Below are 12,413 nucleotides of genomic sequence, written 5' to 3' on the forward strand. Positions count from 1 at the left end.
TCTATTTGTTTTGCTGGAAGCTCTGGGACGCAAAGGGTGTACCTCCGTGCCGTTAGTTCGGTACGGAGGGTCTTTTTGCCCCCTTTGCGTGGTTTTCTTTAGGGTTTTGTGTAGACCGCAAAGTTATCTTTCCTATCCTCGTTCTGTCTAGAATATCGGGCCTCACTTTGCTGAATCTATTTCATCCCTACGTTTGTCTTTTCATCTTACTCACAGTCATTATATGTGGGGGGCTGCCTTTTCCTTTTGGGTATTTCTCTGAGGCAAGGTAGGCTTATTTTTCTATCTTCAGGCTAGTTAGTTTCTCAGGCTGTGTCGAGTTGCATAGGTAGCGTTAGGCGCAATCCACGGCTGCCTCTAGTTGTGTTTGGAGAGGATCAGGGATTGCGGTCTGCAGAGTTCCCACGTCTCAGAGCTCGTTCTGTTATTTTGGGTTATTGTCAGATCACTGTGTGTGCTCTGACCTTCAAGTCCATTGTGATACTGAATTGCTTTTCACAACACTTAGCCATCTCAGAGGGGCATGATCGGACACAAGTTTGAACCTCTGGCCTAGAAGACAAGACCTCAATGTATTCACCGCCCATTTTATGGCTAGACATTCCTTCTCGACGATGGCCTAATTTTTCTCGCATGACGAGAGCTTCCGGCTCAAATACAGGATGGGATGTTCTTCTCCATATATTACTTGTGACAGCCAACTTCTGGCGCATGTGTCTGGACCACGAACTCTTTGCTGAAGTCTGGAGCGACCAGAACCATATGTTTACACAGAGTTCTCTTCAGTTCCTGGAAAACCATCTCTGTGTCATCAGTCCATTTAACTTTTGTTGATTTTGTGCCTTTAAGATCTGTCACTGGCGCAGCGATTATATCAACATTTAGAATGAATCGCCAATAGTACCCCACAATTCCAAGAAACGCCCTCACTTGCTTCATGGAAAGCGGTTGCAGCCACTCTTGAATCTCCTCGATCTTCTTGATTTGCGGCTTAATTTTGCCTCTCCTGAAAACATAGTCTAGGTACTTGGCCTCTTCCTTCCCTATGGCATATTTTTTGGGATTTATGGTGAACCCCACATTCCTTAAAGCATCCAGAGCAGCCTGTATCTTTGGCAGATAACTAGTCAGAGCCAAAGACCACTATGTCATCGATATACGCTGCGCCATTCTTCTAATCTGGAGCAATTATCCTGATCCAATCCATCGCCCTCTGGAAGGTGGCTGGGGCTACTCTGCAGACTGAAGGTCATCCTGGTGTATTGAAAATATCCATCAGGTGTCGAGAAGGCTGTCTTCTCCTTGGCATTCTGAGACATGGGGATCTGCCAATAGACCTTCTTCAGGTCCAGGGTTGTAATGTACCTCGCAGGTCCAAGTCTCTCAATGAGTTCGTCCACATGAGGCATCGGGTAAGCATCAAAACTAGAGACTTCATTCAGCTTGTAGTAGTCCTTGCAGAACCATCACTCACCGTTAGGCTTCGGTACGAGGACGATGGGACTCGACCATCCTTCCTCTATCACCCCAAAGACTAGCATCGTCTTAATCTCATTGGCTATCTCCTCTCTCTATGCTTCCGGAATTCTATTGGGCTTTATGTTCACCCTTCCTTACCTGCGGTTCTGTCAACACATCATGGTCCACCATTTTTGTATGCCCCAGCAACTCTGAGAATATGTCCCGATTCCACTGCAACAGCTCCCAACACTTGCATCTGGGCCAGCACCAGAGTCTCTGCAATGGGGACATCATCCAAGGTTACTTTGGGACCGCTTCCCAGGCAAGGGGTGTCCAGAAGGCCCGGTCTTGGCAGGGTTTGAGCAAACTCACATGAGATACCTGGTGCGGCTTCCTTCGTCCTGGCTGGTTTACCTTGTACTTAACTTCACCCAGTTTTTCCACCACCTCATATGGGCCTTGCCACTTGGCTAGGAACTTGCTCTCCACCATGGGGATAAGCACTAGCATGCCATCCCCTGGCTGGAACTGCCTCAGCTTCGCTGATCAGATGTACACTCTTGCCTGTGCCTCCTGTGCCTGGAGAAGATGCAATTTCACAATAGGCATCATTTTCGCCATTCTCTCCGGCAGCTAGGCAACATGTTCTATGATGCTCCGGTGTGGTGTGACCTCAGCTTCCCATATTTTCTTGGCGATGTTGGTCTTTGGATGGTACACTGAGGTTCGCAGCTGGGCAATATGGAGGACCCTACAGAGTTCTTTCATTACCTTGCTCATGAACATGGTTCCCTGGTCTGTAAGAATCTCTTTCAGAATGCCCATCCTAACAAAAATTTGGACGAGTTCCTGGGCGATACTCTTAGCCTAAGAGTTCCTTAGTGGCACTGCTTCAGGGTAGCTGGTAACATAGTCCATGACCACTAGGATATTTGGTGCCCTTGTGCAGACTTAACTAAAGGACCTACTAGGTCCATGGAAATTCACTCAAACGGGATCTCTGTTACCTTTAACTGGACTAGAGGACTTTGGAAGTGCTCAGAGGGAGCGGTTATCTGGCAGGTGAGGCAGGACCTACAATAATTCAGGATCTCCCGATAACTTCCCGATCGATAGAACCTCTGCAGTATTCTCTCCTGTATTTTCTTCACGCCCAGATGTCCCCCAAAAACATACACATCGGCCATGTCTAGAACCCACCGCTGGTATGGCCCTGGAACCAACAGATTCTCTTCTATTGCACCTGCCCTCAGTGTAGTCACTCTGTACAGAAATTCGCTATTGACTGCAAAGTGTGGGTACGTGGTGTTAGCCCCATGGCTCTTGAGCAACCCCATCAATCACAGACACATTTTCAAAGGAACTTTTTAGGGTAAGATCCCTCATTTGAGCAGTCCCAAAATTTTCCTCAGAAACCCCCAGCTCAGGAACCTCGGCATCCCTGGTCACCGATTCATCCTTATCACCAGCTAGGACACACAAGGGGATCTCCTCCACCTCTGACTGCAACGGGGATTTATCAGGGTAGTGATGGCTCCTGTTATGGCTGGCAATCAGGCAACACAGCGTGCAGTAATCAGCACACACACAGAGATCTGGCAATAACCCAAAACAATAGGACGAGCTCTGAGACGTGGAATCTCTGTAGACCGCAATACCTGATCTATCCTCACAACAACTATAAGCAGCAGTGGATTGCGCCTATCACTACCTATGCAACTCGGCACTGCCTGAGGAGCTGACTAGCCTGAAGATAGAAATACAAGCCTGACTTACCTCAGAGAAATACCCCAAAGGAATAGGCAGCCCCCACATATAATGACTGTTAGCAAGATGAAAAGACAAACGTAGGAATGAAATAGATTCAGCAAAGTGAGGCCCGATATTCTAGACAGAGCGAGGATAGCAAAGAGAACTATGCAGTCTACAAAAAACCCTAAACGAAAACCACGCAAAGGGGCAAAAAGACCCACCGTGCCGAACTAACAGCACGGCGGTGCACCCCTTTGCTTCTCAGAGCTTCCAGCAAAAGTTAATAGCAAGCTGGACAGAAAAAACAGAAAACAAACTAGAAGCACTTATCTAGCAGAGCAGCAGGCCCAAGGAAAGATGCAGTAGCTCAGATCCAACACTGGAACATTGACAAGGAGCAAGGAAGACAGACTCAGGTGGAGCTAAATAGCAAGGCAGCCAACGAGCTCACCAAAACACCTGAGGGAGGAAGCCCAGAGACTGCAATACCACTTGTGACCACAGAAGTGAACTCAGCCACAGAATTCACAACAGTACCCCCCCCTTGAAGAGGGGTCACCGAACCCTCACCAGAACCCCCAGGCCGACCAGGATGAGCCACATGAAAGGCACAAACAAGATCTGGGGCATGGACATCAGAGGCAAAAACCCAGGAATTATCTTCCTGAGCATAACCCTTCCATTTGACCAGATACTGGAGTTTCCGTCTAGAGACACGAGAATCCAAAATCTTCTCCACAATATACTCCAATTCCCCCTCCACCAAAACAGGGGCAGGAGGCTCCACAGATGGAACCATAGGTGCCACGTATCTCCTCAACAACGACCTATGGAATACATTATGTATGGAAAAGGAGTCTGGGAGGGTCAGACGAAAAGACACCGGATTGAGAATCTCAGAAATCCTATACGGACCAATAAAACGAGGTTTAAATTTAGGAGAGGAAACCTTCATAGGTATATGACGAGAAGATAACCAAACCAGATCCCCAACACGAAGTCGGGGTCCCACACGGCGTCTGCGATTAGCGAAAAGCTGAGCCTTCTCCTGGGACAAGGTCAAATTGTCCACTACCTGAGTCCAGATCTGCTGCAACCTGTCCACCACATAATCCACACCAGGACAGTCCGAAGACTCAACCTGTCCTGAAGAGAAACGAGGATGGAACCCAGAATTGCAGAAAAATGGAGAGACCAAGGTAGCCGAGCTGGCCCGATTATTAAGGGCGAACTCAGCCAACGGCAAAAATGACACCCAATCATCCTGGTCAGCGGAAACAAAACATCTCAGATATGTTTCCAAGGTCTGATTGGTTCGTTCGGTCTGGCCATTAGTCTGAGGATGGAAGGCCGAGGAAAAAGATAGGTCAATGCCCATCCTACCACAAAAGGCTCGCCAGAACCTCGAGACAAACTGGGAACCTCTGTCAGAAACAATATTCTCAGGAATGCCATGTAAACGAACCACATGCTGGAAGAACAAAGGCACCAAATCAGAGGAGGAAGGCAATTTAACCAAGGGCACCAGATGGACCATTTTAGAAAAGCGATCACAGACCACCCAAATGACAGACATTTTTTGAGAAACGGGAAGGTCAGAAATGAAATCCATCGAAATATGTGTCCAAGGCCTCTTCGGGACCGGCAAGGGCAAAAGCAACCCACTGGCACGTGAACAGCAGGGCTTAGCCCTAGCACAAATTCCACAGGACTGCACAAAAGCACGCACATCCCGTGACAGAGATGGCCACCAGAAGGATCTAGCAACCAACTCCCTGGTACCAAAGATTCCTGGATGACCGGCCAGCACCGAACAATGAAGTTCAGAGATAACTTTACTAGTCCACCTATCAGGGACGAACAGTTTCTCGGCCGGACAACGATCAGGATTATTAGCCTGAAATTTCTGCAACACTCTCCGCAAATCAGGGGAGATGGCAGACACAATGACTCCTTCCTTGAGGATACTCGCCGGCTCAGATAACCCCGGAGAGTCGGGCACAAAACTCCTAGACAGAGCATCCGCCTTCACATTTTTAGAGCCCGGAAGGTATGAAATCACAAAATCAAAACGAGCAAAAAATAACGACCAACGGGCCTGTCTAGGATTCAAGCGCTTGGCAGACTCAAGATAAGTAAGGTTCTTATGATCAGTCAAAACCACCACGCGATGCTTAGCACCCTCAAGCCAATGACGCCACTCCTCGAATGCCCACTTCATGGCCAGCAACTCTCGGTTGCCCACATCATAATTACGCTCAGCAGCAGAAAATTTCCTGGAAAAGAAAGCACATGGTTTGAACACTGAGCAACCAGAACCTCTCTGTGACAAAACCGCCCCTGCACCAATCTCAGAAGCATCAACCTCGACCTGGAACGGAAGAGAAACATCAGGTTGACACAACACAGGGGCACAGCAAAAACGACGCTTCAACTCCTGAAAAGCTTCCACGGCAGCAGAAGACCAATTAACCAAATCAGCACCCTTCTTGGTCAAATCGGTCAATGGTCTGGCAATGCTAGAAAAATTACAGATGAAGCGACGATAAAAATTAGCAAAGCCCAGGAATTTCTGCAAACTTTTTAGAGATGTCGGCTGAGTCCAATCCTGGATGGCCTGAACCTTAACCGGATCCATCTCGATAGTAGAAGGGGAAAAGATGAACCCCAAAAATGAAACTTTCTGCACACCGAAGAGACACTTTGATCCCTTCACGAACAAGGAATTAGCACGTAGTACCTGGAAAACCATTCTGACTTGCTTCACATGAGACTCCCAATCATCTGAGAAGATCAAAATGTCATCCAAGTAAACAATCAAGAATTTATCCAGATACTCACGGAAAATGTCATGCATAAAAGACTGAAAAACAGATGGAGCATTGGCAAGTCCGAACGGCATCACCAGATACTCAAAATGACCCTCGGGCGTATTAAATGCCGTTTTCCATTCATCTCCCTGCCTGATTCTCACCAGATTATACGCACCACGAAGATCAATCTTAGTAAACCAACTAGCCCCCTTAATCCGAGCAAACAAGTCAGAAATCAATGGCAAGGGATACTGAAACTTAACAGTGATCTTATTAAGAAGGCGGTAATCAATACACGGTCTTAGCGAACCATCCTTCTTGGCTACAAAAAAGAACCCTGCTCCCAATGGTGACGACGATGGGCGAATATGTCCCTTCTCCAGGGACTCCTTCACATAACTGCGCATAGCGGTATGTTCAGGTACGGACAAATTAAATAAACGACCCTTAGGGAATTTACTACCAGGAATCAAATCGATAGCACAATCACAATTCCTATGCGGAGGTAGGGCATCAGACTTGGACTCTTCAAATACATCCTGATAATCAGACAAGAACTCTGGGATGTCAGAAGGAATGGATGACGAAATAGACAAAAATGGAACATCACCATGTACTCCCTGACAACCCCAGCTGGTTACCGACATAGAGTTCCAATCCAACACTGGATTATGGGTTTGTAGCCATGGCAACCCCAACACGACCACATCATGCAAATTATGCAGTACCAAAAAGCGAATAACTTCCTGATGTGCAGGAGCCATGCACATGGTCAGCTGGGCCCAGTACTGAGGCTTATTCTTGGCCAAAGGTGTAGCATCAATTCCTCTCAACGGAATAGGACACCGCAAAGGCTCCAAGAAAAATCCACAACGTTTAGCATAATCCAAATCCATCAGATTCAGGGCAGCGCCTGAATCCACAAACGCCATGACAGAATATGATGACAAAGAGCACATTAAGGTAATGGACAAAAGGAATTTGGACTGTACAGTACCAATAACGGCAGAGCTATCGAACCGCCTAGTGCGTTTAGGACAATTAGAAATAGCATGAGTAGAATCACCACAATAGAAACACAGTCTGTTCAGACGTCTGTGTTCGTGCCGTTCTACTTTAGTCATAGTCCTGTCGCACTGCATAGGCTCAGGCTTACTCTCAGACAATACCGCCAGATGGTGCACAGATTTACGCTCGCGCAAGCGACGACCGATCTGAATGGCCAAGGACATAGACTCATTCAAACCAGCAGGCATAGGAAATCCCACCATTACATCCTTAAGAGCTTCAGAGAGACCCTTTCTGAACAAAGCCGCTAGTGCAGATTCATTCCACAGAGTGAGTACTGACCATTTTCTAAATTTCTGACAATATACTTCTACATCATCCTGACCCTGGCATAAAGCCAGCAGATTTTTCTCAGCTTGATCCACTGAATTAGGCTCATCGTAAAGCAATCCCAGCGCCTGGAAAAATGCATCAACATTACTCAATGCAGAATCTCCTGGTGCAAGAGAAAACGCCCAGTCCTGTGGGTCGCCGCGCAAAAAAGAAATAATAATCAAAACCTGTTGAATAGGATTACCAGAAGAATGAGGTTTCAAGGCCAAAAATAGCTTACAATTATTTCTGAAGCTCAGGAACTTAGTTCTGTCACCAAAAAACAAATCAGGAATCGGAATTCTTGGTTCTAGCATCGATTTCTGATCAATAGTATCTTGAATCTTTTGTACATTTACAACGAGATTATCCATTGAGGAGCACAGAGCCTGAATATCCATGTCCACAGCTGTGTCCTGAAGCACTCTAATGTCTAGGGGAAAAAAAAGACTGAAGACAGAGCTAAGAAAAAAAAATGATGTCAGGATTTCTTTTTTCCCTCTATTGGAAATCATTGAAGGGCTCCTTGTACTGTTATGGCTGGCAATCAGGCAACACAGCGTGCAGTAATCAGCACACACACAGAGATCTGGCAATAACCCAAAACAATAGGACGAGCTCTGAGACGTGGAATCTCTGTAGACCGCAATACCTGATCTATCCTCACAACAACTATAAGCAGCAGTGGATTGCGCCTATCACTACCTATGCAACTCGGCACTGCCTGAGGAGCTGACTAGCCTGAAGATAGAAATACAAGCCTGACTTACCTCAGAGAAATACCCCAAAGGAATAGGCAGCCCCCACATATAATGACTGTTAGCAAGATGAAAAGACAAACGTAGGAATGAAATAGATTCAGCAAAGTGAGGCCCGATATTCTAGACAGAGCGAGGATAGCAAAGAGAACTATGCAGTCTACAAAAAACCCTAAACGAAAACCACGCAAAGGGGCAAAAAGACCCACCGTGCCGAACTAACAGCACGGCGGTGCACCCCTTTGCTTCTCAGAGCTTCCAGCAAAAGTTAATAGCAAGCTGGACAGAAAAAACAGAAAACAAACTAGAAGCACTTATCTAGCAGAGCAGCAGGCCCAAGGAAAGATGCAGTAGCTCAGATCCAACACTGGAACATTGACAAGGAGCAAGGAAGACAGACTCAGGTGGAGCTAAATAGCAAGGCAGCCAACGAGCTCACCAAAACACCTGAGGGAGGAAGCCCAGAGACTGCAATACCACTTGTGACCACAGAAGTGAACTCAGCCACAGAATTCACAACAGGCTCCTGCCTGAGACACTGGGTACCCCTGTTTTCCCCCATAAGTCCCAGAACAGGCTGAAGTCCTGCCAGATTATCACAGGGTGTAGTAAGCCTCTGACTAGCCCAACCTCATGGAACTCTGTACCCTGACTCATTTTAAGTGACCCTCTGACCACAGGGTAGTCTTTGGAATCTCTGTGGATACAGCGTAAGCCCACGTTTCCTTGGGATCAACTGGTGGGGAAGTGTGGCCCTTATCAGGGTTAGCAAACTCCCAGAGTCTAAGAGTCTTGATACCAATACCCCATTTATGGTCACGGGGCATGAATGCAGCCCCTCTCTGGGTTGACAGTTCACACTGCAGGCTGGGTAGGCATATTATGATCAGTGCCTGCCTAGACTACAATACATCTGTTTGGCAGACAGAGGACAATGGGCCACTATGTGTCCGGGACCGTGATACCACCAGCAGATCAGGTCTTTACCAGCAGCCTTTGGTAGTCCCTCAGCTTCTCATTGGGACCTCGGACTCCCCTCAGTGGTGGCTCTATTACCCCTCATTCGGGACTTGGGCTCCTGCTGGGTATCTGTTATGACCTGGTGGTCAGGACAATAATGGACCTGGAGGTTAAGAGCACACGGAATGACCTGATAGTTACTGATAATAAGGACGAGCTCTGGGACGTGGGAACTCTGCTGACCGCAATCCCTAATCCTATCACACACACTAGAAATAGCTGTGGATTGCGCCTAACGCTCCCTATGCAACTCGGCACAGCCTAAGGAACTAGCTAGCCCTAAAGATAGAAAAATAAAGCCTACCTTGCCTCAGAGAAATTCCCCAAAGGAATAGGCAGCCCCCCACATATAATGACTGTGAGTAAAGATGAAAATACAAACACAGAGATGAAATAGATTTAGCAAAGAGAGACCCGACTAACTGAACAGACCGAGAATAGGAAAGGTTGCTGTGTGGTCAGCACAAAAACCTACAAAAAGACCACGCAGAGGGCGCAAAAAGACCCTCCGCACCGACTCACGGTGCGGAGGCGCTCCCTCTGCATCCCAGAGCTTCCAGCAAGCAAGACAGCAATAAAAATAGCAAGCTGGACAGAAAAATAGCAAACCAAAGAAAAACAAACAGGAACTTAGCTTCTGTTGGGAAGACAGGTCACAAGAACGATCCAGGAGTGAACTAGACCAATACTGGAACATTGACAGGTGGCATGGAGCAAAGATCTAAGTGGAGTTAAATAGAGCAGCCAGCTAACGAATTAACCTCGTCACCTGAGGAAGGAAACTCAGAAACACCCACCAGAGAAAGTCCATGGACAGAACCAGCCGAAGTACCATTCATGACCACAGGAGGGAGCCCGACAACAGAATTCACAACAGGTATCCCAGTATAGAGATGTACCACCCCCTGGCTTCCACAGGGACCTCTCAACCACCTGGTACTTTTCTATGAGGTCCGCCAGGTCATTCACATTCTGTGGATCTCCTTGGTCAACCCAGGTCTGCACCGGCCTGGGGAGAGAGTGAATAAATCTGTCCATGCTGATTCGCTCGACCATCAGGGCTGGAGTGGAGTACACCAGCTGCAACCATTTATGGACCAAATGTAACAAGTCAAACATTTGTAAGTGGGGAGGTTTGTCACCACAATACACCGAGTGATGAACCCTTTGGGCTCTTACAGGCATAGTGACCCCTGAACGTGCCAATATCTCCATTTTCAATTTGGCATATTCTGGAGTATCCTGCAAGGCCAAGTCAAAACAGGCATTCTGGGGTTCACCTGTCAGATATGGGGCCAGCACCCTCCGCCCACTGCTCCGAGGGCAGCCTCTCCCGCTCTGCAACCCATTAAAAACAGACAAACTGCCCCTATATCATCCCCTGGGGTCAACATTTTTTTTGCATGGCTGATCTTACTGCTTTCCGGACACAGAACTCATCACCTTGATGTGGGGTAGGGGCGGTTACTCTGCTGCGGACATCTCCCATCAGGAGTTCCATCTGCCTTTGCTGTTGTTGTAGCTGTTATATTAGGAGTTTATTATTCTCCTGCTGTACCTGGTGCTGTTGCTGCTGGCTCAGGATAAGGTGCTTGAGTAGCTCCTCCATGTGTTCCATCTCCATAGCTACCTTAACCCAGGACATACCATTTGTCCAGCGTTGCTATTCATGTTCCTGTAACATTTGCCTGTATCCAAAACGCCACTTGTGGAAGCAGGGTCGGACTGGGGTACCAAGGGGCAACCAGTGGCATTGACTTTGGGGGGCCCACTTTTCACCTGCGCACAAATATTACACTGCCCTTATTCACAAATTGACCTATATTTCTATATAATAATAAAATTGGTAGCTTGCTTAAGGAATGATGATATGCTGTTGTTTCTGTACTGAGTGAATCAAGTGAATTATGCCAAGTACTGCTTATACAGTGGAGTGGGGTTGGAAGCCCAGATCTGCACAGGGGCCTACCAGAAGTTTCCCCTGTTACCTTAAGGGCCAGTCCGAACCTGTGTGGAAGGTCATCTCACTTAGATGCTCCTCGAGGTAGACACAGGCACATATGTGGTTAAAGTCTCTGGGTGGCTTATTGCATCATAAACCAAAAAAACAAAACTGGTAACAGAAAACAGCCTGTCCGGCTCAAATGAAAATAAAAAGTGCATATACAGTCCTGCCAAGGTCCTCTGGACAACACATATGGCAGCTCTCTAAGGAGCTAGCAGTCCGGAGGCTTCCTACCGCCACACAGCACAGGCAGAGGAAAAAAAACTGGCTGGATATTTATTTCCTTAGCCACACCCTTGAGGTGGAGATATGATGAGTAGGCGTCCCACCCATCTCTTTAACGACTCACCTAAAAACCTGCCCATATCATGGCCGCTTAACTCTTTTAGCACATAGCATGCTGAAAAAAACTTACGGGTTTCTAGATCATGGAGGAAAGCAATCTCTTTGACACATATCTGCCCTCACATACAGTGCCAGTGACCCTGTCACAGTGGTAAGGTGTGATGGTCACATCTTGGTAGCTGATCATTCCAATGAAGCCATTTTGTATTCATTCTCTACCCTGACTTATAGAGAATGGTCCCTATCTGATGTCCATGCAGTACAGTATGACAGGCTTTGTCCAGTTGAGGAAATCTATTTAATAAACTGTCAAATGAAAGACTGAGAAGGTTACTGGAGAGGATTGAATTTGTCCTGTGTCCTAACTTTCTTTTCCATAAAAAAACTTAGAATACATTTTTTCTGTTTAAAGCAGTTTATTCACATATGTATGAAGTTTTTATGGTTGATCTTTTTTTAGTGTCACCCAAGTGGCTGTCTCATAGATCTCTGCTTACAAATGGGAGTCATCATGGTTTTAAAACAAATGTGGAATAACTTTATGGAACTTGGATATCCGTAAGTTACATTACACAAGTTGTATATACACTATGTGTTTTATATCAGACATTTCAGGTAGCCATAGTTAACCACACTTGGTCCAGTTAGGCCATGTGAAAGTAGACATTAGCTTCTTCTGTTAATGTGAAATACTTGTAGAAAGTTTGTTTCCAGCTAAATATATTTGAAAATATATTTCCAATCAAAACAGAAAAATGTTTTGTGAAGATGTTGCCATCAGCATAGAAATCCCTACATTTGCATGGCTAGCTTATAATTTTATTTTGCAAAGCTAAAAACGCACATATATTTCAGCAATCTATTGTATTATCAAAGTCA

The 12,413-nt window shown here is 46.5% G+C and overlaps 1 protein-coding gene across 2 annotated transcripts in view; it reads left to right on the forward strand.

Annotated features, from left to right (window-relative positions):
• ANO3 (anoctamin 3) overlaps positions 1–12,413 on the forward strand; it is a 745,314-nt gene that overhangs the window by 717,258 nt on the left and 15,643 nt on the right. For both annotated transcript variants that reach the window (XM_069740331.1, XM_069740330.1), the window contains one exon: positions 11,995–12,092. In XM_069740331.1, the coding sequence (XP_069596432.1) occupies positions 11,995–12,092 (98 nt within the window). The remainder of the gene's footprint in view (positions 1–11,994; positions 12,093–12,413) is intronic.

The sequence above is a fragment of the Ranitomeya imitator genome, chromosome 9 (assembly GCF_032444005.1).
Source record: "Ranitomeya imitator isolate aRanImi1 chromosome 9, aRanImi1.pri, whole genome shotgun sequence".
Classification (NCBI taxonomy): Eukaryota; Metazoa; Chordata; class Amphibia; order Anura; family Dendrobatidae; genus Ranitomeya; species Ranitomeya imitator.